Raw genomic sequence first — 23,360 nt, 5'->3', positions numbered from 1 at the left:
TCAGCTCTAACGTGCTTACGGTGGAAGCCGGAGGAACCAGCACAAGCTGGATGATTGACAGGTTCTCCAGCCAATCGCAAACTTGGAACTGGATTCCCACGTTCCCGATTCTCATGCCGCGTTCCATTTACCTCGGAAATCGGAACTGGGAACTGGGAATTGCAGCCATCTTGGAATGGTAACTCGGGGGTGGTGAAGCTTCTCCCACTCTACCAGTAGGAAATCCCACTTCGAAGGGCGTTCCAGTTGAAAATTCCGACTGGGAACTGGGAAATCCCCACTTCCGAGGACAAATGGAACGCGGCATCAGGATTGTTTTGCTTTCTGAGTAATGAGGCAAAATCGTTTTGCGTTCATAAATGTATTCGACAATACACTATGAGATATAGTTATTAATGTAATAGGCAAACTTTAACAATGGATCCGGAGTGGTTATATAGTTATGTGGAGAACATTAAACGGGTTCCTATGAACCTCATTTAACATCTTTAATATTAATACCAGTGTATTAGAGTGTTTTTTTTTTTTTCTTCAAAAACACACTGCTCTAATAATACCAACGCTATATTTGACTTAAATGTGTATTTTGAAAGAAACGGCATGGGTGTGTTTATTGTGCGCTGGCCGACGACAGCCAATCAGAGCCGCGTTGGCGTGAGCAACAGACAATCAAGTTTGTTTGACTCGAGCCAGAGGATCCTTCTGTAGAACCAGTAAATTCGTCCAATGGGAAGCCGAGAAACCGAGTGGGGTGATCTGACGTCACAGCTGTGGGTCTAGTCATTACATCATGTGTTTCTGTCCTGTAATAGTAGTGGAGGCTGCAAATGGAGAAACTTCTGTTGGCAAATGAAATAGAAAATAGACTAAAAGCTATCAAATTATAAAAAATAAAAAATGATGCTCTTAATTAAGTTCCACAGTGTTTAACATTTCATTTAACTTGGGAATATGCAGCATTTTGCAACAAAATGATTATAAAATATCTAAACAACAGGTAAAGCAAATTATTATTTGTTCTAATTAAACATATACTTTGCTAAAACAAAATTGGAATGGAAAAGAACTGGCAAGTGAACACAAAAGAGGACAGTCACAAAGGCTTTGGGGATATAGGTCAGTGACCTAGTGTAGCAGTGAAATGTTATTGTGAGTAGTGGGTTGGAGTGATATTTAAAACCTCTTTAATTGTTGGTAGTGGGGTGAGCTGGTATTAGGAATATGTTACATTCATGCATGTGCATCTGGAGAAGATAGAGAAATAATTAAAAAAAAGTTGACATACAAAACAATGTACATAAGCATGGCTTGTTTACAGTTTTAAAAATTGAGGAAGTATTCATTAACAACTATACCATGAGGAGGGGGTGAAAGGCACGTGTGACAAAGAATGACCCAGTGTAAGATTGAGCCTAGGTTGCATCAGCACGTGCATAAAGAAGCAGGGGATTGTTACACCACAGCAAACTATAAAATAAAGACAAAGTTGTGAGGTAGAGATCACACATTGCTAGTATTTTATTAGGTGTTTAAACACGTGCATAAGGTCAAATACAAATCTGACCATAAGCAATGGCAGCAGACGGTACAGTCAAAATGACGTGGGCGGGAAATGCCGAATGGTACACAAGCCTCTGCCACATGTCCAAACTTTTACTACACATGCTGTCTCATCAATATTAAACACATTCAATAATCAGGTTCAAATGGCCAAAACTTAGATGAATACATTGTGAAATCTCTGTAAAAGCAAGTAGCAAAAACACCTTGCAACAGATCCAAAGATTTGTTACAGATAAACACAGAAAACTGTTCCATTTTAAATACCTGGTTACATTTTTAGCAACTGCCATTGTCAGCATGTTAAGGGTTACAAATAAGACGATATTTCAGTTACCTGGCAACCATATTAAACCTACATACATAACCATATGCAACCATACAGCATTAAAGAAAAGTAAAGCTTGACTTAAAAAAAAAAAAACTGAATTACACTTTAACATTTATTACAATCATGGTTACATTGTCAACTTTTTAATGTCACATTTGCATCAATGTTAACAAGAATAACAATTGTGAATTTTTCCCTCTAATCGGAGGTCCGTGCCAACAAGTTATTTCAACAAGTTTAATGCATGACTAAGCTTTTACATCTTGCGAACAGACTAAAATGAAATGCAACAAATAACTCAACATTTATTTTTAAATGGACAGGAGTGTGGAGTTATCCCAAAAATGAACTTTCCGCTTTGTCCCGGAGTTTGATTATTCCATAACTGAACACAAACTGCAGTCAGTGTGACCTTATTAACACGAGTCAAACAAACAAATGCTTGGCAGCAGCTCCGACAAGAGCAGATGAATCACACGAGAAAGAAAGTACATGAAAGAAAGTATGTCCTGGACTACACTCAAAAAGAAAACTTGAAGTGTTGAAAGGTATGTGAATTATTGAAATAAAAACTGGGGTGAAACAATAAATAAATGTCTCAACATTTTAGATATCGTTGTGAAGTTCTTATCCAGGTACAGTGTGTTTTGAGGTATACACATCTAACATAACATTAAGTTTGTCAGGCTCTACCAATATGAAGAAATCCTTCAAACTGTACGCCGTGTCCTTTTATAATTGATTTAGATGCCAGTACAACTTATGATAAAAATCTAATTTTTGGTCTTATACTTTGTATTCTGTAATACGCTGGAAAGTTTTTACACTCATATGTTTGACAGTTCCTCTATCCACCTCCATGTAAAAAGTGCTCTAGTTACACAATTAGAAAAGTTATGTGCAAAATTAAGTCATTCATAAGATAATTTCCCATCTTAAGAAAAAAAAAAGTTATTTTCATTTCTTCCCTTATTCTAAAGGACAATGTTTGCAGGAAAGGAAAATGTACACTATGCAGTAACAGTTATAGCGCTTATATGTGCTTATCCTTTGTTAAGTTAAATAAATACTGATTGGTCATTAAAGCCTTAATCTTCTTTGGAATGTCTAAAATGTTTGCAGAGTTTTTAAAGAGCATATTCTTCTCAGTTAGTTGTTGCTTTCTAGAAGAGTGATAACACTGATTGGATATATTCAAGATTATATGCCATTTCCTAGTTTAACAACTCATTATTGAAAGCGTGAAGAGAGCTCTTAAGTGGAGTATTTGTGGAAATTAAAAAAAAACAACATATGGATCAACCATAGCTACATCTCTAGTTCATAGTACAGGTCAAACCATTAGAAAAATAGATGCATAAATAAGCCATTAGCTGAATGTATTAAAAATAATGGTATAATTCTAACTATATTTCTATAGTAATTGAATACATGGACGTGCAGTGATATTACAGAGTTGCCTCACAGTGAAACCACATTCATGGAACAAGGCTGTCTTCATGATCTGATGCAGTGTTACAAGTGAGCTGCAGGGCTCCAAGTAGTACATCCCGCACACACATAATAATACATCCACTTTGAGTAAAACGCAACTGAGTAGCGTGCGTAGTAAACATCTTGGACTTCTATGGGTCTTGGACCTACACATATGGACTTATTAGCTGGTACCTTTCAATCAAAGAAAGAAAAAAAAAAAAAATTTTGGCAAGTGAAATTACTTGAAACGGACAAAAATAGGCATCAATAATAATAACAATAAAGAACAGAATAAGAACAAGTAATTAAATTGTCCGTGACTAATTAGTACCCTCAAACTAAGTGGTAATAATTAATTATTATTATTAGTTGCTCGGGGGTCATGCTCTGGGTGTCTGGAAAGTGACCAGAGACAACCTTTATTGTAGTAGATGCTATAAAAATAAGACTGAATCGCAGAGAATTCATACTTTGTTGTACAAATCTGATCCTGTTAAACCACAATTCAAAAGCAATGTCTGTTTTTCATTTGTCCATTTTCGTTAAATTACCAATATTATTTTTGTCCGTTTTAAGTTATTTCAGTAACCAGTGTGGGTTTTTCACTTCTTTAATGGAAAGGTGACGACCAATTTGTCCACATCTGTATATGGGTTGGAGCTACATTGGCAAGACAGCAACAAAGAGATGGCGATCACCGGCGACAACTTCCAGTTGGCGATGAAATGAGACCAGAAGAGCTGTGTTGGAGGGAAATCTTTCAGGGCTAAGACCTTTAGACGTCGTGATGATGATAACGATTCTGTGAGAACAGTCTACAAGGCAAAGAGGGCATCCTCCGTCCGCTCAGCTTTCTTTTGGGATCCAGTGGTTGCGCGCGCCGGGACATTGTGGTTTTCTGCGGGGGGTGATGGCAGGGAGTCTGCTGCCTTGGCTCGCTCCTCGAGGAATTTATCAAAGTCTGAAAGAAACACATTTATTTGTCTGAGACTTGAGAGCTGAGGTCAGTCTTAGATTTCACACAAGTGCAATCAAATTTTAAAAACCTCCATTTATATTCAATATATTGGAACATAGATGTAGGTGGCATATAGGTACTTTAATTAAATCTGTATTCTTTTAAAATATTCTTTGTATTTCTCAACAAAATAGAGATATTCAGACACACTTACAATGTATTGTTATTCGCATATCTTTTCAAAAATGTAACCAGCTTTAAATGTCAGGGACTGCTGGAACCAAGCACTCACTCTTCCTCCCTCACCTGCCTGTGAACTGCACATGTCATCTAACGTTCTCAGAGTCACTTCACATGCAAATACCACCATAAATCAATACACAGATTCACCTGAAAGTGAATATTGCATTTGTTAAATCAGTGCCTGCTGGTTAATTTGTAGCTTTTAAAGCAGCACACAGGAACTTCGACCATTTTTTAGCTCAGTAGGTCCTCATAGGTTAAGCTGCTTTTACGAAATGTAAGATTGTTGTTTGTCTCATGCTCGATCCCTCTCTTGTTTTTTCTTCAGTCTCTTTGTCACCTCTTCTACAAAACCCACTGTTTATTAGGGACAGGAGACCGCGAGAGATTAGACAACGCTTCCAAAAAGTAATTAAATATTCTTCAAATGAAAGTGAAACTGGCATTTTAACATAAAAGAAAGGCTTGTGTGCTGCATTAACACTAATCATTCCCACATCTGTTTTGGTCTAATTGTGGGTTGTGATCACAGAAACCAAAAAAATATATAAATAAATAAGAAGGTCTTTATCAAGAATTAGGCTGTAATTAAATGTTACACTGTTGACTGCCAACACTGGTTGAAACTTAGGACTGTATTTGCTATTAAAATATTGATACTATATTCAGATTATTTCAAGCAATACACTGTATATTGATATTCTGTAGAAATAAAGATGATATTGTTATCCCAGCCCTATAAGGACCAACACGTTTCCCTTTTTTTGTCTGATTACCTTCACTGGTCACCCCTTCCTCAGTGGCATCCCCTTTCTGTTCGGAAAACAAATTAAAGCAGAAATTATCCTTTTATGCAGACATAAACCAAGCATTCAAAACACTGAGTGTACACCAGCTGGTCACGTAACTCAACTGCCTGCAAAGTTTACACTAACCGAGCCAAATCCACACAAATTGGCTCACAATTGGTCAAACAGTCATGCATCCTTCCACGCTTTTGATAAGAAACAACCTTCTTGAGCCCTTGTGTATCCCTCCCATGCAGAGACAACTGCAGTTGTTTTCACTCAGTCATCGTTAGCACTGTGTTAGTATTGTATACAAGTCTGGTAAACTGGTGTGTCAGTCATTGGTGGAAATTAGAAAAGATCAAAGATTATGATGAAGGAAGAAATGTGAAGTGAAAGGAAATTAAAGTCAGGTGTGTGTGTGTGTATGAAAGGGATGGATGGGATGTGCCTTCAAGGAGAAAAGAACAAAATGGAGAGCAGAGAAAAAGAGAGAGAATAAAAAGATAAAAATCAAGGTATAAAGAGGTCTCACCACATCAGCACAGAGCCACTCCTCTATGTCATCCATGACAGAGGACTGCGATACGGGGATCTATGGAGCAAAGCCATGGACAAAACCAACGGGTAGGACCAAAGCCGCACAACAAAAACACAACCAGCCCCAACAAACAAAAACACAGATGCAACAAACAAAGATAACAAGAAGAGGAATCACCAAAAGCTCAGAGACAAAGATGATTTAAAAAAATAAAAAATAATTTACTCAAAGACACACTGAACCTGTCTCAGCTCTGTGCCGTTTTTGTGTCAAAATATGCAACGTTCTACTCAGCGCTGCTCTGTGGGAGAGCAGGAGAACCCAGTTCTTGTACCGCTCTCATTAGTTCTGTAGTGCTGACACGGCTTAATAGCTGCCAAATAATGTCACAGTCGCAATAATTATTCCACATCATTAGTTAATTAGCAAATTGCTTGAACTTGATTAGGTAATTTAATGGGGAAAACTGAGAACACAGGGACTTTCGAGAGGCACCGAAGGCAACACATGGTGCATGAACACGGCTGCATGGGGGGCAGTGACTGATGGAGGAAGCTGCGAGTGTCAGACTGGATGGTGTATATTTATCTATGTATGACGACCAAACAATTACAGTGAATAAGCAGGAGAAAAGCTTAATAAAAGAGTAGAAAAGTACATGCTTTCAGCAAGTATAAGGTTCATAAGTGACCCTTTTTTTCCCCATTTGATGAAGTCAGAGTCCCAATTACATCTCAACCAGAAATGAGAGTTAATTATAGACAACAAAAGAGAGGCGCTGGCTTACTGTCGCTTTGAGCCCGAGACAAACCCTGTTGTGACACTAAAGTGCTATTGTGTTTTACTTTTACAATTAGCTGTCGAAGCTCAGTGGTAAGTTAATGGCTGAAAGGCGAGGATACGGCGACCTTTGCACCATGCTGCACGTGCATTTATAGACGTTTCCTTTCAGAGGTCAAAATTTAAGGAGGCTATCATTTAAATGAGTTACACAGCCTGATGGATGACGCATTCAATTGACTGCTCAAAGAATACGCAGAAGTCATGCAACTTAGAGTGTCTGTGAAGAAAGTGATTCTCTATTCATGTAAATGTTATTGATTGGTGTTAAAAACATATCCTTACTTTGAAGTGATTGAACATCAAAACATATTTACTAGGTCACAAATTTGACTGCAGGAAATCTAAGATGACCTAGAATGCATCTAGAAGGACTCCATGAAAACCTGTGGCAAAGTATTTTCTTTAAATCGTTTATTATTTTAGTATGCAACGTCCCCAACTGCAGGAGAACAAGGCGCAGTAACGAACAGGCTCATTTATATTTACATCCCTTCATCCAATCATTATCTTTACCTGCTTTAAAGTGAAAAAAGCTATAATAAATAAAAAAAATTTTAAAAATAAATAAATAAAAATCGCTGATATTTACATGTGCGATAAGAGTTGGTGGTCCAATTCAGCATCATTGGGGGGGGTTCTGCTGGAGCCTTTCCCAGCTGTCAACAGGCAGCATGTACACGCTGAACAGCTCACCAGTAACATCCCTTCATTGTTTGGTATAATAGTTGTTTACAGATAGGCCAGGGGTGGACAGTAGACCAGAGTGACAGCTGGCTAAAAAAGCTTTGCTTATTATCGTTACCTGACTACGAGCTAGTGACGCCTGAACCTGCTAGCAAGCAATCAATAAATAAATAAATAAATAACCCTGAATGACCCTGAACGGGACGACTAATGTTGCTAATTGGCCCGGTTTTAGCACATCTACGCCATAAGTCTTTTCCTGGTGCATCCTTTTAAACCACATAAACATGGAGGGATTTGATTAAGAAAACCATTTATACAGTGAACGAGCCCGTCACAGGCTAGGCCATTGAAGTGGGGCGGTGAAATCCATTCACGAGAGAAAAAGAGAGACAAGAAAAAAAAGTCAGCAGTAGTGTGATCAGAAAAAAGTGCGAAATAAGACATCTGTCCCCACCATGACTCAGAATTTGTCATAACGTTCAGAGTAAAGACGGTGTCAGTTACACTGAAATATTCACAACAATGTCCACCTACATAGTTGCAGACATCACATCTAGTGTTTTGATTTATTAGATTAGCTCTGGTTCATCTCTAGTTAGAATGTGAAGTTATCAATAATTACCAGTGCATTAGAAAAGATACAGACTAGTAAGGGACAACTAACAACTCATCACAACGCAGCAAGAGATCATCATTAACTATTGTTTTTCTAAAACCCTGTTCCCAAAGACATTGTCAATACAACAAAGGCAACATATCAAAGTCTTTTTTGTGTAAAATACTTAATTTCATAATGGTCCAATAATTGTCAGTATGCATATTTTACCACAGAGACTGCCACACTACATTCTGCAACAAGTGCAGAATGTAGTGTGGCATTGTCTTGTTGAAATAAACAAAGCCTCCAATAAAGAAAAGACATCTGAATTGTATCAAATACAGTCATCGGGGGGGGGGCAAGAAAATGCACTCTCTCAATTCAACGGATTTAATGTATGAGAGCATTAAAAATCCAAGAGTGTTTGTCAGCAGCACATGAGTGCTACTCACCCTCTCAATCCCTATGGAAGCAATGAAAATACAATGTTATTGCTTCACACTGCTTCCGCATTTTGGCTTAAGCATTTGTTAAATAAAACAATGACATGTAATATTTCATGTGTCGCTTCCCAGCTAAGGTTGTGTTTTTATCACTTTAAGACCTGGTCAGAACCAGATAATTTCTGAATTATGAGCGGACACATAAAAGCTTTGAAATGAAAAATAGTGCACTCTTTTTTTTCCCGTATGACTTTCTCCCAAATGCGATACGGCTTTAATCTTGCCTTCATTGTTGTGAAAGTTACCCATGCCATACGCACTAATGGACCTCTAAAACACATCAAATATCATAGGCTTTGAACTTTGTGCTCTCCTCTTTATCCTTTGAGGACACAGTGTTTGATATTTCCAAATAGGATTGCAAATTTTGATCCCTCAGATAAGGCAGTTTTCCATTTTGTCTCAGTAAATCTTAAAATGAGAATGGATCCAGAGTTGGCCAAAGTGGGTCTGGATCATATTTCTACATGCATGTTTGCATAGTACAAGATTAACTTGTATTTGTTGGATGCAATGATGAACTGTGTTAGTAGACATCAGCTTTATTCACCAGGACCGCTCCGCGATAGCTGTCGGACTCATCTCGTGTTCATAGATTTTCTTAATATTTAATTCATATTTAATGATTAAATCTGTATATTATTTACGATATTACACTGAAAAAAATTCTCAGTTTTAACATTTGATATGCTGTCTTTGTGCTTTTTTCCAACTAAATGTAAGATTTATGAACTGCAAATTTCCCTCCTGACATTTTTGGAAACAAACTTGCACTTTCATGTCACCATATTAGTAATTTCATAGTTTTCTCCAGAGTTTAATTTATTTTGCTGCGTAGCATGAGTCTCTCCACTTTAGTTAAGAGGACACATATTAGTTCCTTGTTCCAACCATAAAAGGGTGGTATTAAAGGTGATTTCAGTAATGAGTAGTCTTTAGTGCTCCTTCAGAAATAGTACGATAGAGGTGGACAATATGAATAAACCCTTATATGACATTCACATTTAAACACTAAGAGAAACACTCAGGCTTAAAAAAAATATCCAAGAAACCTTAGCGAAAGTACTTTAAAATTAAATATCGATGAGATCATCATATTGTCCAAGACTAAAGTACGTCTGTGTCACACGTGGAGGTGAATGCTCACAGGGGAAAAGAAGCGTTGCTGTTAGTCGCTGGGACTATTTGAGGATTCAAGGACAGAGCGGTGAGATGAGGCAACAAATGAAGAGCAGCTCATGAGGAAGATGGAGCTTGCCAGAGGAGATGACGGTGGGCATTAGGGGGGGGGTAGGAGGACACACTATGGATAGAGTCCTCACCATTCCTTGGGTAATAAGCCAGCTGTCTATGGGCAGCTCCTGATCTGCTGGATTATCATCCCCCTTTACCCTCAGCTGAATCAACAACAAAATAACACCTTACACAAGAGAAGAAAGGCCCCACCACAGCATAGCACACAGTGCAGAGAAAGAAGACAGAGCAGAAGTCAAACGTGCAAGAGACCATTGTCAATTCAAAGAGGACAGAAAGAAGAAAACATTAAAAATAAAATAGCCAAAAATGTAAATCATTCAATAAGGATGAAGATGTAGGGGGGAAAAAAAAGAGGGAACAGCAGAAGATGTCGAACTCTTTAAAACTAAAAACACAAAAGAAAAAAGGCGACGTCTTAACTAAAAGACTTAAAAATGGTATAGTTAAATCCTCAGTGTGTGTGTTTGAGCCTGTCCATATTGTGAAATCATTTGTGTACTTTGTGATAAAGAAATAATGTTGCAATATGTGGTCAGACAGAATGACTGAATGAGGGAAAAAAAACCATAACACCAGTCTGTGACTATGGAGTTTGAGCTTCTGTGAGAACTGATTGTGAATACGATATCTGCTCTTTAACCTCAATCCACCTCCACATGACTTTAAAGAACTACCCTGACTGATGTCTGGAAATTAAGATAAACTGCCGAATCTGCAATTCCATTTGTCATGCTTACTTTACACTTCTTTTTCCAGACGAATCACTTGTATTCATATCAAACATACAATCAGGAGGTTTTTAGCTTTTTCAAGATGAAAAGATAACACACAATCCCACTAGTATTTTATAAACAAGTATCACTGCATATGTGGCAAATTCCGCTGCAGAACATACAGTATAGGTATACCATCACATGCAGGTAGTGACCAAGTGCGTTTGGCAGACTTGTACAAAATTATACATGCCATACTCCAGACACGGTAGAAGCACGCGTTAATGTACTCACCCCGGCTGTATTCTGTTGTCTCACATCCAAAGCAGAGGCCAGGCCCCCCAGAGCTTGGGGGTCTTCATATTTAACACTGCACACAAAACCAGAAACGCCACAGTCAAGATTCAAAGAAAATCAAGTAGTTTATAAAACATAAAAAACGAAAGAGAGATCAAGAAAAATGGCAGTAGGCAATTGTGAAATACTCTTGAATAGACTTAATGACTACAATAAACGTACAATAAATGAAACTATAAGGCTACCATTAAAAACAAAAGAAATGTTGACATCATGAAACAAACTGAGTCAAAGTGCCAAAGGCTGGATTTAAATCAAGATTTTAAAAGTGGTTGTGAATACTGGTTAGAGTTAAATTAAATAACAGCCTGAGTAATAACGGGAGGATCTGAGCTGGTGCAGGAGGATAATGGGATCGAGACGTACTTTTTGCGTTGTTCAGCCAGAGAGCTGCTCCTCGTCTGAGCAAACATGTCAAAGTCATCTTTGTTGTGACCCGGCAGAGATGACAGGGTGCCGCTGGCGCTCTCCGATCCTACATCTGAGCCGAGGAGGGAGCAGAAAACAGAGAAAAGGGAAAGGAGGAAGTAAGTTGTGGTGAAAGATTCAAAGATATGATCAACAAAAACAGTGAGGATTCAGTTTTTTCATATAACCAGACTAGCGCAGCAATAAACATAATCCTTTTCCATAGCAGGTTAATGTGGGGAGAGACTTCCCAAAGAAGACTAGCAGGGAAGCTGGATGTAGTACAAAAATTGTTTCTGGCAAATTAATTATGCTGCTGTGCTCACATAATGTAATGCTTTTTTTCCCCTCTCTCTCTCTCTCTCTCTTTCTTTACAAATTCTGCTGCTCCTCCAGAGCAGCTCTTAAGAGACCGAGGAGGGAAAATGCTACAGCATCCATGAGAACAACTGTAACGTACACGAGGCAGACTTTGGAAACATGAACAAGCAAGTTCAGCAGCCTAATGCCCGGTCTACACTGCATGATTAAAATGCAGCCATGATGGGGACTACGTTTTTTTTCTCAGTGCACATAAAAGCTACTAATAAAAAGCAGTTAATTTTCTTGTTTTACTTATTGATCATCATCAACCATCAGCACATGCTGATTATGCTCTTCTACGGCCATCGTAATCTAGCGGTCTAGGGGTCTCAGCATCGTAAAGTCTACACAGACCATTCGTGATGTCATAGCCAAGATTAATCAGATGCAAGTCGTATAGAGTGAGATGTAATAACCTTTTACAAGTGTAGAAATCATGCAGTGTATGGGGAAAAGCCTTCGGGAAAATATCAGAGCAATTACATTTCAGCACATTTAAGAATGCTATAAATCCAAATTATATACACATTTTAAATATACCTGACAATTATTCCATGTATAACTCACAAAAAAAAAGTAAAAGGGTTTTCTTCTTTTTTTTAATTAATAAAACATAAATTCAGCTTCCATGAGTAACTGACCTGAAATTGAAGCACCTGTTGTACTTTCTCTCTGTAAATCTTTTCACCACACTGAAAAACTTAGAAGTACAGTTGTGTTCCTACCGAGAGTAGCCAGTCTAGTGGAAAGTGCGGTTGCGGTGGCCTCGTGGGCCGGGGAGGCTGCGGCTGCAGCAGCAGAGCTGGGCGGAGGGCTGGATGAGATCCTGGGTGTAACCACAGCTGGGGAGCCTGGACCCAGGTCTATTAGGTTGTCCTCTGTGGCTTCAGTTAACATCTGAGATGTGTCAGAGGAAAAGAGAGATCATAAATATAATTCAGTGGCAATATGGAGGGTGTCTGATGTTTAAGGAGTAAAGGGTGTTTATGCTCGATTCTGATAGACTACACAATTTGAGATAGATTGGAAGCTAAGCAAAGGGAAAGGACAGAGCTGGACGAGCATTGTGACTGCTATTCGTGTCATCAGAAGGGGAGGAAAGAACACACACTATCTAGTTTCCTACAGAGGAACTAATGATCACAAATCACATTAGTCTAACTCCATATACACTTGGATACCCTTTCCCATTCAAATGAATGAGAAAGGGTGTCGAAACCTTTGACGGGTAGTGTAGGAGACGTGTTAATGTTCACTCATTTCATCCCCAGCACACAGATTGGGCTAAAACATGTTACTGGTATCATACTTGCCTCTGCGAGCTAGCAACAACAAAAAACAGAGCATACAAACAGATCAACAAAATGCAAACACAGCCACTTCTGTGGGAGGCAGTGAGAGATGAGCCAGTACGTTAGGAAATAGCACACACATTTCTACAGAAGACTGGGAGTGCTATAATTCTCCAGTTTTATAACGCTTACAGTACCAAACACTTGTATTGCATATAAATGCCATGCTTGTTTGTGTCTACATTTAAAGACAATTAAAATGGATCAAGAAACTTTGGATTTAAGTATGAAAATGTACTGATTTATGTCAAACATTCCTGACAGGATCCTTTTATGTCAAACAAAACACCTTGCAGATATATAACATGTTAAACAGGTTTTGAAAACAAGCTAAAAGTGTTCAGTTTGTGCCATTTACTTGAAGAGCCACACTTGATGGTACTTACCCCGTTGTTCTGTGCAGCTCTGCCCAACCTGTACCTCTCATACCTGCAAGCAACATACAATCTCGTGAATGTTTTAATAGATGCTTTGTGAGGTTCAAAGCCTTACACATCTCTCATTGTAACAAAACTGATGGAAGTTGCTGCTTAAATGCTTCAAAACACGTATAAATGCAGTGCCTCATGTTATGGACTAACTCAAAATTGATTCTTTGTCATCCATGCAGTGCATATCTTCGAGAACGAAAGCATTCTTTGATCTTCTGACAGCAGACAAGACAAAATCCTGGAGGAAACCTTCTGCTTTGAGCCATTCTTTCACACACACACTATTCGTCAGCCCCATATGGCACCCTGACATAAACGAGCACGCCCCCTCTCAGATCACTCAAGTTTGACTGACTGAGCCCACCTCTCATATCGAAGGAAAATATTGTTGAGGTCATCGTTGACGTGTAGAAGCTCCTCGGTCACTTCCTCGTTAACGACACGAGAAATGAGTTCAACCACTCTCTGCTGCATAGCCCGGCATGTTCTGTGTAACTCCTGCAGGGATCAGCACATCGCAAGGTTGATCAAACTGCTCAATGGATCAACGGTATGGACATATTGAAAGACAAACCCTGGGAAATATGCGTCTCCTAATTGCTCAAGTAAACCTCTGTAAAGAACCCATTTTGTGAGACATGTTCATAGCTATGCTGCTGAGAAGTGACTTATGAATAATTAAAAATATTTTCTTAACTTCATTCTGTAGCAGAAGGGAAACGAAGCAATGAGTTATCGAAAAGAGTCACACAACAATTACAACTGGCACTGGTTCCTCAGCATATTGCCAGATTCTTGGGGCTGACACGAATACCTGGGTGGATTTGGCCTGAGGAGATTAAACTCTGCATGGGTTTTTGAAACACTGGTTTATTGCCAGTCCCAATACTTTCACAGCCCTGGATGGATAACGAGTGACAAAACGTGATACACCACTCCCCCTGGTGGAGGCAGCGCGCTATGACACCTCACTGTGGCTGTGGATTTATGGATGAGCATCTGTTTGGCGTAGCAGATAAACAAAAGACAGGTGTTTTGCATAAATCAGTTCACACTGTCTTTTGGTTTAGCTGCATGTGGATGGATTGTTTGTATAATTATTTAACTTTTTTTTCTGACCCTTTTTATATAAATCAGAGGGATATGCTTCTGAAAAACACTTGAAACTCATTCCTTCATCCTTGAAACCAACATTAATTGAACAGAATGATGTTGACATGGGTTTAATATAATGCTGATAGCTATTAAAATCAAAGTTGAGGCACACAACTCAAGCAACTGTTATAATGACGGTGTTACGGTGAACCTTAAAGTGTAGCAGTCTAACCTGAAGCAGTTCTAGGTCGGAGACATTCTCCTGACTCGGGACCATCTCCGTTAGCATCTCTGACATCACTTTAATGTTTCCTCTCACTACATCCAGCTCACTTCGCAGGCGGGCAATCTGAAAGCACACAGATTCAGCTATTGGCAGGGTAAAGCATCTTGCAACCAGACATTAAATTCATGTATTAAATACAATGCGATGACTGAAACGTGCTGGGGTTCCACCTGTTCAGGGGTTGCTGTGATGGGGCTGGGCACGCCCGAGGCCTGTGTGGAACCAGGAGAGGGTGAGGCAGGTTTCGGTGTTCCAGCAGCAGGGCAGGTAGGAGCAAGGTACTTCATCATGGCGGGGTCCACCTCCGGTGTTCCCTGTGATTAAAAATGATAAACCAACTCTAGGATACCACCTGTGTACATGTACATATTTTGTTTCTTCTGTCTCTGCAAGTCTGCTTACTCTCTGTGGTGTGTGAATGGGAGACAGTGCATCCAGGTCTGCCATCGGGAACTCTATGCCCTTCCTCTTCAGCTCCTCGTAAATGTGGACCACCCCAGTGAGATCAGGACTGCTCCTGAAGGCATCCGCCCAGGACTGTCACAACCCACAGAAACCCACAGACAGAATATTTAATACGTTCAAGAACCACTGAAAATCTAAATAAATTAAAAACACATTATAAAAGCAGCTTTTTTTTTGTTTCTGGACTGAATAAGAATTGTGAGCAAATTTGGAGCTGACAATTTTAATTGCGTTCCCCACAATATACAATTAACTATACCGACCTTAATATAATATAAGAATTGTCCCTATAAATATTTAAAATACAGCTGAAAGCAACATACACAACACCATCTGTTGGCTGAGGTGACCAGATTGTTCTGTAGTATGTGGTTCAAACCTTTTCATCTCCTTCCCGAGCACTAAAGAAAAAAATGCAAAAAGACACTAACATGGCAAAAGAAAGAAAAGAAAAGAGTCCCCCCCGTACCTGTATGAGAGACAGAACCTTGTCCTGCACAATTGTGGGAGGATTGGCTTTAGGGGAGATGATTTTGACCAGAACACCATCGATGAAATCTCTGTTTGCCACCTGAACATGAAATCTGTGACCGCAGTTCTTCACACACGTCTCCAATACCTGCAGAGAGCGAGAGGATTACCCAGAGTTACATGAGGAAAAGAAGTCTGAGGGATTTAGGCCATTTTACACCACATCCACTATGTTATAATGTGAGATGATAATAATAATAATAATAATAATAATAATAATAATATTAATAATAATAATAATAATAATAATAATAATAATAAAAGCTGCAAGCAGCGATGAACGGGCCCTGGCGCGCGCAATTTTCACCAATAAAGGTCAAGGACTCAAAACTAAGTCCGATGACACCACCCATGCCTTTTTATGTCAAACCATTAAAAAAATATGGCAGAAAATAGGAACTATCACATATCGACCAATCAGAAGAAGGGACGGGGCTAATTTGCACCAATTATGTCCAAGGACTCAAAACCGAGTCCGATGACACCACCCACGAGTCTTTATGTCAAACCATTCAAAAGTTATTGCAGAAAGTAGAAACTATCTAATATGGACCAATCAGATGAAGGGGGGGCGCGCTTTTTGGAGTCTATCGTCGCCACGGTAACGCTTTTGACTGTGAAAAGTAATGCGCATCGTCGCAGGATCGAGACGCACATTTTGATGTATAACATCTGGGTGCACGTTACGGTTCGGGCGAAGAAGTGCTCAAAGAAATGGCATAAATTGCGTCAAAATGGACGACTTCCTGTTCGGTTTCGGCCATGGCGCAAAGAGACTTTTCTTTAAGTTGCGACATGTAAGTGCTCTGGCCCTAATAATAATAATAAGATGATGATATATATATATTATATACAGTATATATATAAAAATAATACTACATACCTTATGCACTGATGCAACTACAACCTCAACCATGACCTTTTATTTTTAAATTTTATATAATGTCCTTATGTAAATACTAGTGTGTATTTTTGATTTATTGTTAATTTTTAACTTTATATTTTCATTCTTTATTTTCACTTTACTTGTCAATTCTTGTTGCTGCTATGACGACTCAACTCCCATCGATAAAAGTTTTTCTGATTCTGAGTCAAATTAACTACAACACACCTCGTTTTGTGAATTGAGCTCTTTTCAGAATGTACAGACATAGATTTTCTTTATATTTCTCAGTGAGTTAAAGCTTTCTAGAGAGCACCCACGCAGTAGATTGGACATTTCTCCTTGATCCAGCCTTTTTTCTTTGGTCGTTTCATTGTGCTGATGGGGAGTTTCATCATAGGTTTAAAATGTTAAGTCTAATCTATTGAGTAATATTTTGCTTTTAGTTTTGATCTTGCCATCCCTCAAGCGTAAAATAAGCTCAAATTGGCCAAACCATCTTCTTGTGCACTTCATTTTGGTTATTTGTGGGTCCGTGTCAGAAGGAGGAACTATGAACCGCCTAAAAAAAAGAAATCTGCTGTAGTAAACAAACTGGAGACATGTGATGCTAAAATATATTTTAACTATCCAAACCCTACTGATATGCTTGGCAAGATCATTTCCAAATGAAATGTTGAACTTCTTACCGTTAGCGCCAGCATGACCTCTCTGTAGTTCCTGTTGCCACTCAGTCTCTTTTTCAACGCTCGCATTGCATCTTTTGGCCTGGAGAGAAGCAGCAGAAAAGTTACAGCAAATACCATCCCAACAGACTTTGTTAGAAAATAGATTTTTCTTATTGTTTTGTTTTGTTTTTTTTTCCTTTTTCACCTCATAAACAGATGCCAGTCTATTCGACAAAGACGTACGATAACACCACCTCTTTTCTGTCTGAATGACTACAGAAAGCCCTTCCCAAGGGAAGATCAAGCTGCTCATGCATGTAGGGCTCAGGCTGGATTTCTGCCCAACTTTCCCCTTTTTACTGAAGATGAGACATAATAAGCTTTTACGAGTTCTTTCATGAGCTACGGTACAGTCGTTTAGTAAGGCTGATAAAAGAGATCCAGGTGGATGGATATAAAGAACAAATAAAATCTGAAATATAATGCCACCAAAAAGCATATTTTACATGAATGTGTTCAGAGGAAATAACGTTTTGGATTATTATTTTTTTGGTTCCAGGTTGTTTCAGTACAATTTGTCCTCACACATGTAAAAGCAACACAGAAGCATGTGCTAAATCATAGAGTAAAGTAGAGTCAGTCTGTTGAATTTCTAACTCGATGTCTATCGTATTTAACATCTTGAAGACAAGAACTTCTCTGTTCTCTCTTCTTCTGCGTTTGCTACATGTTGGCAGAGAGAGCCCCATGTCACATATCAAGACAAAGAGTATGTGTATGCAAGAGGAATGTGAAATTAAGGAAGAAGGAAGATGGGGAAAAGAGAGTCCAGATTTCACATATTCATCTCGACAAACTCTTATCCATATAGAGGTTATATCACCTTGACTAGACTCATTCTTTTATGTTAACTAAAGTCTCTCCGGTGGAAGTCCTGCTGAAATTATTATCCATTTCTCTCTTTTTTTATTTATTTATTTATTTTTACACCGGAATGCTGAGAGTGTTATGGGCAATCAAAAACTTAAGCGTATGTTATTTATACTTGAGTTATTGAGTATTATTCTTTTTTTTTTTTTTTTTTTTTTTTAGATTTTTTTGGGCTCTAGTGGCCCTTTATTGAAGATGCAGACTGGAAAGGGGTAGAGAGAGAGAGAATGGGGATGACACGCAGCAAAGGTGCGCAGGCCGGGATTCGAACCTGCGACCGCTGCAGGAGGACTGTAGCCTCAGTATATGAGCCGCTGCTTAACCCACTGCGCCACCGAGCGGCCCGTGAGTATTATTCTTGAGTAAAAATTGAATTCAATGATAAAAATGCTCAGAAACAGATCTCTGGTTGAACAATTCTAAGCTCAAATTTACAATAGGAGCTCCAAAGCGATATAAATCAATTTTTATTGGCTATACTAGCACAGGTATGGTGTAAGATTTGAATTCATTTTCATTCATTCAGTCAGTCAGTGGCACCTACGGAAAACAAAAGGCTTTGTGAGGCGTCTGCTTGCAAATAACAGTAGTCAAGTGTATTATTTGCGCGAGTCACTCTTTCAGCCAGAGCACAATGAGTCCTAATACAAACTTCTCTGAGAGGAGAAGTGTTTTTGAGCAAAATGACCATTCTGACCCTATATTATGATGATCAAGAAAATGTAAAGCAATTAAAATTCTCTCTCACCCCTCATCTGTCTCGTTTATGATATCACAGATCTCCATGTTGAGGGTCCAGTCTTCATTCTGCAGGCCTCCGTCTGTGGCTCGCTCTACAGGAAAACACACAGAGTTCAACCACAACATTATTTATTCTTCTGAGCTTCGTTGTTCAGTGAACTTTGCTCATTTCTTTTTTTGTTTGTTTTTTATTTCCCCTAAACAAAGATAAGTTTCAAAAGGCATAACATGAACATTGCTACATCTATTTAGCTCCTAATACCTGCAATATCAATTTTTTCTGTATATTAAAAAGATAAAGAATCACTATGCATGAGTTTGATTTTGGTTGAAGGTTCAAAATATCAGAGATTGAAAGGAAATACTTTTTCATCTAGGATCTCATCATGAGAAAGAAGCCTATGCAGAATATTTTAAAAGCTCTTATGTTTTACCAGGATACTAACTGGATTTTGACGCAAGTTAAGAAAAAACTATTTTTAAAAAACATATAAAACCCACATGCAAATACTCATATTCATTACTGCAATGATAAATCCCTGTAAACTGGCATTATATGACATTATGAGATGTTAAGGGGCTTTGCAAACAAGTTTTATTTATAGCTTAACTCGCAACTAATCTGTGTCAGAAGGATTGGGAGGAGGTTTCAGGTCTAGGATCAGGAGACAGGTGAAAGTACTACAATTCTTCATTCCTCTTTTCTTTTAAATTGCTGTCTCCCGGTCTTCCAAGAAACTGTCATGTTTTACAAAATATCACCCACCACCTGTTCCTGCTCCAATCTCTACAAAAAAAAAGAAAAAAAAAAGTAATTCAGCTGGAAAGTGACAAATCAACATGTCAGGATAAAGTGTCACTGGATGTGGATGTGATGCAGCAGTGCATTGAGCCATAACAGCTGTAACAGCCAGGAACAAACACACTGAGCTGCTCTTCCACCTTTATACTCGCATCTATCGTTTAATAGCATTTTGGCTTCAGGGGAAAAAAATAAGAGGATCCAGACTGGGAGGACACAGTTTATACTGACATTACGATCATCACAGGATTCTTTCCTTTTCCTGCTGTCCCCTAAGTCCATCCATCATGTGCATGGACGCTGCCTTCCTTGGGTGAGACTCACAACAACAGCGAATGAAGCATTTTGACCACAGCAAGCTGTGACCTAACCGACTTTTTATGACTGAGATTTTACAGATTCTCATTAGGCACTTTTCATGCTGCGACAGGAGGCCCTCCTCTCCCTGAAGGTTTAAAGCAGTCTGTCAAACCTGTACCAAGGCCAACATTTTGGGAATCACAACACTGGATTTCTTCCATGCTCATGTCCACTCCCTAAACAACTTGTCAACAAATCTGGCAAAAAACACAAGTCATCCTTCTTTTTTTTTTTTTTTTTTTTTTAATTCTGAGTCCAAATTACAAACATAATTTATAAAATTAACGCCCAACCTATAAACAGCGTTTAAAGCCACTGTTGTGCCTGGTGTTTGGGTATTAAGCATATAAGGCGTCTGTTTGCAAGAATTAGTCACCAGCTTCTTCCTTTGGCATATCCCATGTAATCCCTTCAAGTGGATTGTCATGTCACAGGAGGGCACAGCACAAGTGTCAGAAAAGGAAAAACATTAAGTGCATTAATTAATGGTGGTGTGTCAATCTCACACACACACACACACACACACACACACACACACACACACACACACACACACACACACACACACACACACACACACACACACACACACACACACACACACACACACACACACACACACACACACACACACACACACACACACACACACACACACACACACACACACACACACACACACACAAGTGAAGCTAGTCAATCACGTGACTTTAACAGGGCCAAGCTGTACCAAGCACTTCCCAACAAAGCCACAAAGTCTGTCTCTAGCTTATCACACATTGATGCAGACTTTAAACAAGCTTTTTTTTCCTAGTCTCAAATACATTCTGCTTGTCAGCATATTTTGCTTTCATTTTATTTACTTATTTCACCCTCTTCTACACATTGAAATAATAGAAGAACCACGACACCAGCTTACAACCAAAATCTAGCCGCTTAACTGTAGAAAATAGCTGCAATTTCTACTTTTGCAGAAGGGTTTTCTGGATAAAAACAGACACACATCTCCTCTCCTTGTGTTCAGGTGAGAGAAGATCCTCGGCCCTCTGCTGAGGTGTAGGGATCAGTCATCACTGCAACAAACAGCTGATTGTAGGCCAACTCAATGCAGTGACTCAACCACAAAGATCTGGCCGAGCCTTCAGACAGCTCAGCAAAACTGTGAAATCCAAGCACATTCTTCTGCACAACTTAAAGATATATATGTCTAAAATGCAAGATATAATAGCGAAATGCTGCCCATGCAGCAATTTCAATATCATTTGAAGGAAGATATGACTGGAGATTAGAGATAGAGATAAATGGCAAATCAGGCTGGGGATTGTGTGATTTAACATTAACCTGCAAAACAGCTACTAAATGGCATTTCTACAGACATAGGCAATTCAAAACTAAAATGAGGGGATTCTGTTTTATTCAGAGCTCAAAATCACAACCGATTACAAATGATGAAGGAAGAAATTAAAGTGACTGCAGCTCACTGCAAAGATGGTGGTGACTCTACAGGAACAGAGGTGGAATGAACAGCCTGGATTTTCCTCATTACTAAAATACAAGGGGGGAATTACAAAGGAAGCGTATTTGTCACATCTGGGACTCTCGTTAACAATGCCAAACTAAAACAAATATACAAAATCTCTGTCTGGCGTCTAGTCCCAGAGAAGAGCTAGTCCCATCATTTGCAACTTCAAGCTAAATTGAAGACGCACCAAAAAACTGGTGATACACAGAAGTAGGTAGGTTGCATGCTTCTGTTCTTGTCACCGAAATGAATAAACATCTAAATCAACCTGCAAGTTTACAGGCAAAGACGAAAGCTGACACAGAAATCTGGTCAACTACTGTTCATAACTCAGGGAAAAATAAGTTTCCCGACAGCCAAATCAATATAAAGTGATTTCACATCCACTGAAACAGTATGGTATCGTCTTCAAATAAGCATGTGGCGAAGCTAAAGACTGTTATTATGATTCTGACGGACTAAGTTAGGTGTCTGGCTAACGTTAGCTGGGAGCTCATTCCAGGCAGATGACGTGTGCTTTCAAAAATCTATCTAACTCGCTTCCCCCGCTCCCTTTAGTGCATTCATTCTTTGAATTCTCAAAAGCGAAACCCTTATCGGCAATCTCAAAAGTGGACGTACCTATACACTGACCCACTGGAGTGCTATAAGGATTTCCAAGTAAGAACTCCATTTTGACAACAAACGATCCGCCAAGGAATGACAGAAGCCGAGGCCCTTTAGCATCGAGCCCCGCCCACCGACGCAGCTGATTGGCTGGAGGAAGCAGCGTCTCTGGTGCGTTTGGGTGGAATCACTGACAGTCATATTTAGCGAGTAGCAGTTCATTTAATATTGTTTTAAATGCATAAATAGTCTAGACAAACAATTTGTGTTTAATTTACTTGATATATAAATATAAATGATCGAAACAGGTTATTAATGGCAGCAATGCACTCGAGCATGTCAAAGCTAAATATACATTCTTATCAGCGGGCACTTTTTTAAGATATTAAGGTACGTATTGTGAATTTTGGAGTTCATATCTGGAGGTTTATAGTATTTTTATTGTTTATTTTTCATAAATGTTATTTTCTGTCATATATAGCTCGAGATATTGCGTTTTATATAGTCAGACTTTTATTTAAACAGAATGCACTTGAACGCAACTGAGAATCAACCTGTTGCTATGTAACAGTGTTTAAACACACGTGAAGGAAGACGTGAATCTTTTCACCGATTTGAAGTACTTTACGTTGGCAAAAAATAATTATAAGATTATACTGTTGTTAGGGAAAAGTACTTACAAAACTGAGAAATGTTTACCTGTACCATCTTTGGGGGTTTCCTCTTTCCTTTTAATTTAACTTAATAAATATACTTAATAAAACTAAATCAAATATCCACATAGTGTGCTTAAGGATGATTATAAAACAATGAGGCGCTTATGGTGACGGGACATGGACTGAGCCTGTGTATGATTATGTATGACTATGATTCTGTGTACAGTGACTGAAATTGAGCAGACCTGTAGTGAAAAGTTTGAAGTTTAGATCTGAATATTTCAATATTTTTACAGTAAAATCGTTTGAAACTAAGCATGCTTGCAGTGATTGTAGTCCTGAAGAGAGGTATTAGCTGAAATTATGGAAGAATTCATTTTTACAGTCTCTGCAACAAAGGTGACTG

At 38.8% G+C, this 23,360-nt stretch overlaps 1 protein-coding gene across 3 annotated transcripts; it reads right to left on the bottom strand.

The window, feature by feature from the left end:
- Positions 1-1,486: 1,486 nt before the first annotated feature.
- LOC133422683 (TOM1-like protein 2) lies at positions 1,487-22,419 on the bottom strand. 3 transcript variants are annotated; one of them, XM_061712706.1, is made up of 16 exons: positions 22,314-22,419; positions 19,016-19,100; positions 17,359-17,437; positions 15,725-15,874; positions 15,193-15,327; positions 14,961-15,104; positions 14,737-14,853; positions 13,774-13,907; positions 13,365-13,407; positions 12,352-12,523; positions 11,222-11,336; positions 10,793-10,868; positions 9,851-9,925; positions 5,892-5,951; positions 5,345-5,381; positions 1,487-4,328 (listed from the first exon to the last, which is right to left on the bottom strand). In XM_061712706.1, the coding sequence occupies exons 1-16, from the start codon at positions 22,363-22,365 to the stop codon at positions 4,183-4,185; spliced, it is 1,620 nt and encodes a 539-aa protein (XP_061568690.1). In that variant the 5' UTR covers positions 22,366-22,419; the 3' UTR covers positions 1,487-4,182. The 3 variants fall into 3 exon arrangements, with proteins under 3 accessions (XP_061568690.1, XP_061568691.1, XP_061568692.1); XM_061712707.1 differs by lacking the exon at positions 9,851-9,925; XM_061712708.1 differs by lacking the exons at positions 5,892-5,951; positions 9,851-9,925.
- Between the last annotated feature and the right edge of the window lie 941 nt (positions 22,420-23,360).

The sequence above is a fragment of the Cololabis saira genome, chromosome 21 (assembly GCF_033807715.1).
Source record: "Cololabis saira isolate AMF1-May2022 chromosome 21, fColSai1.1, whole genome shotgun sequence".
Classification (NCBI taxonomy): domain Eukaryota; kingdom Metazoa; phylum Chordata; class Actinopteri; order Beloniformes; family Belonidae; genus Cololabis; species Cololabis saira.
Note: the sequence above shows the minus strand (reverse complement) of the source record. Positions and strands in the feature narration are given on the sequence as shown.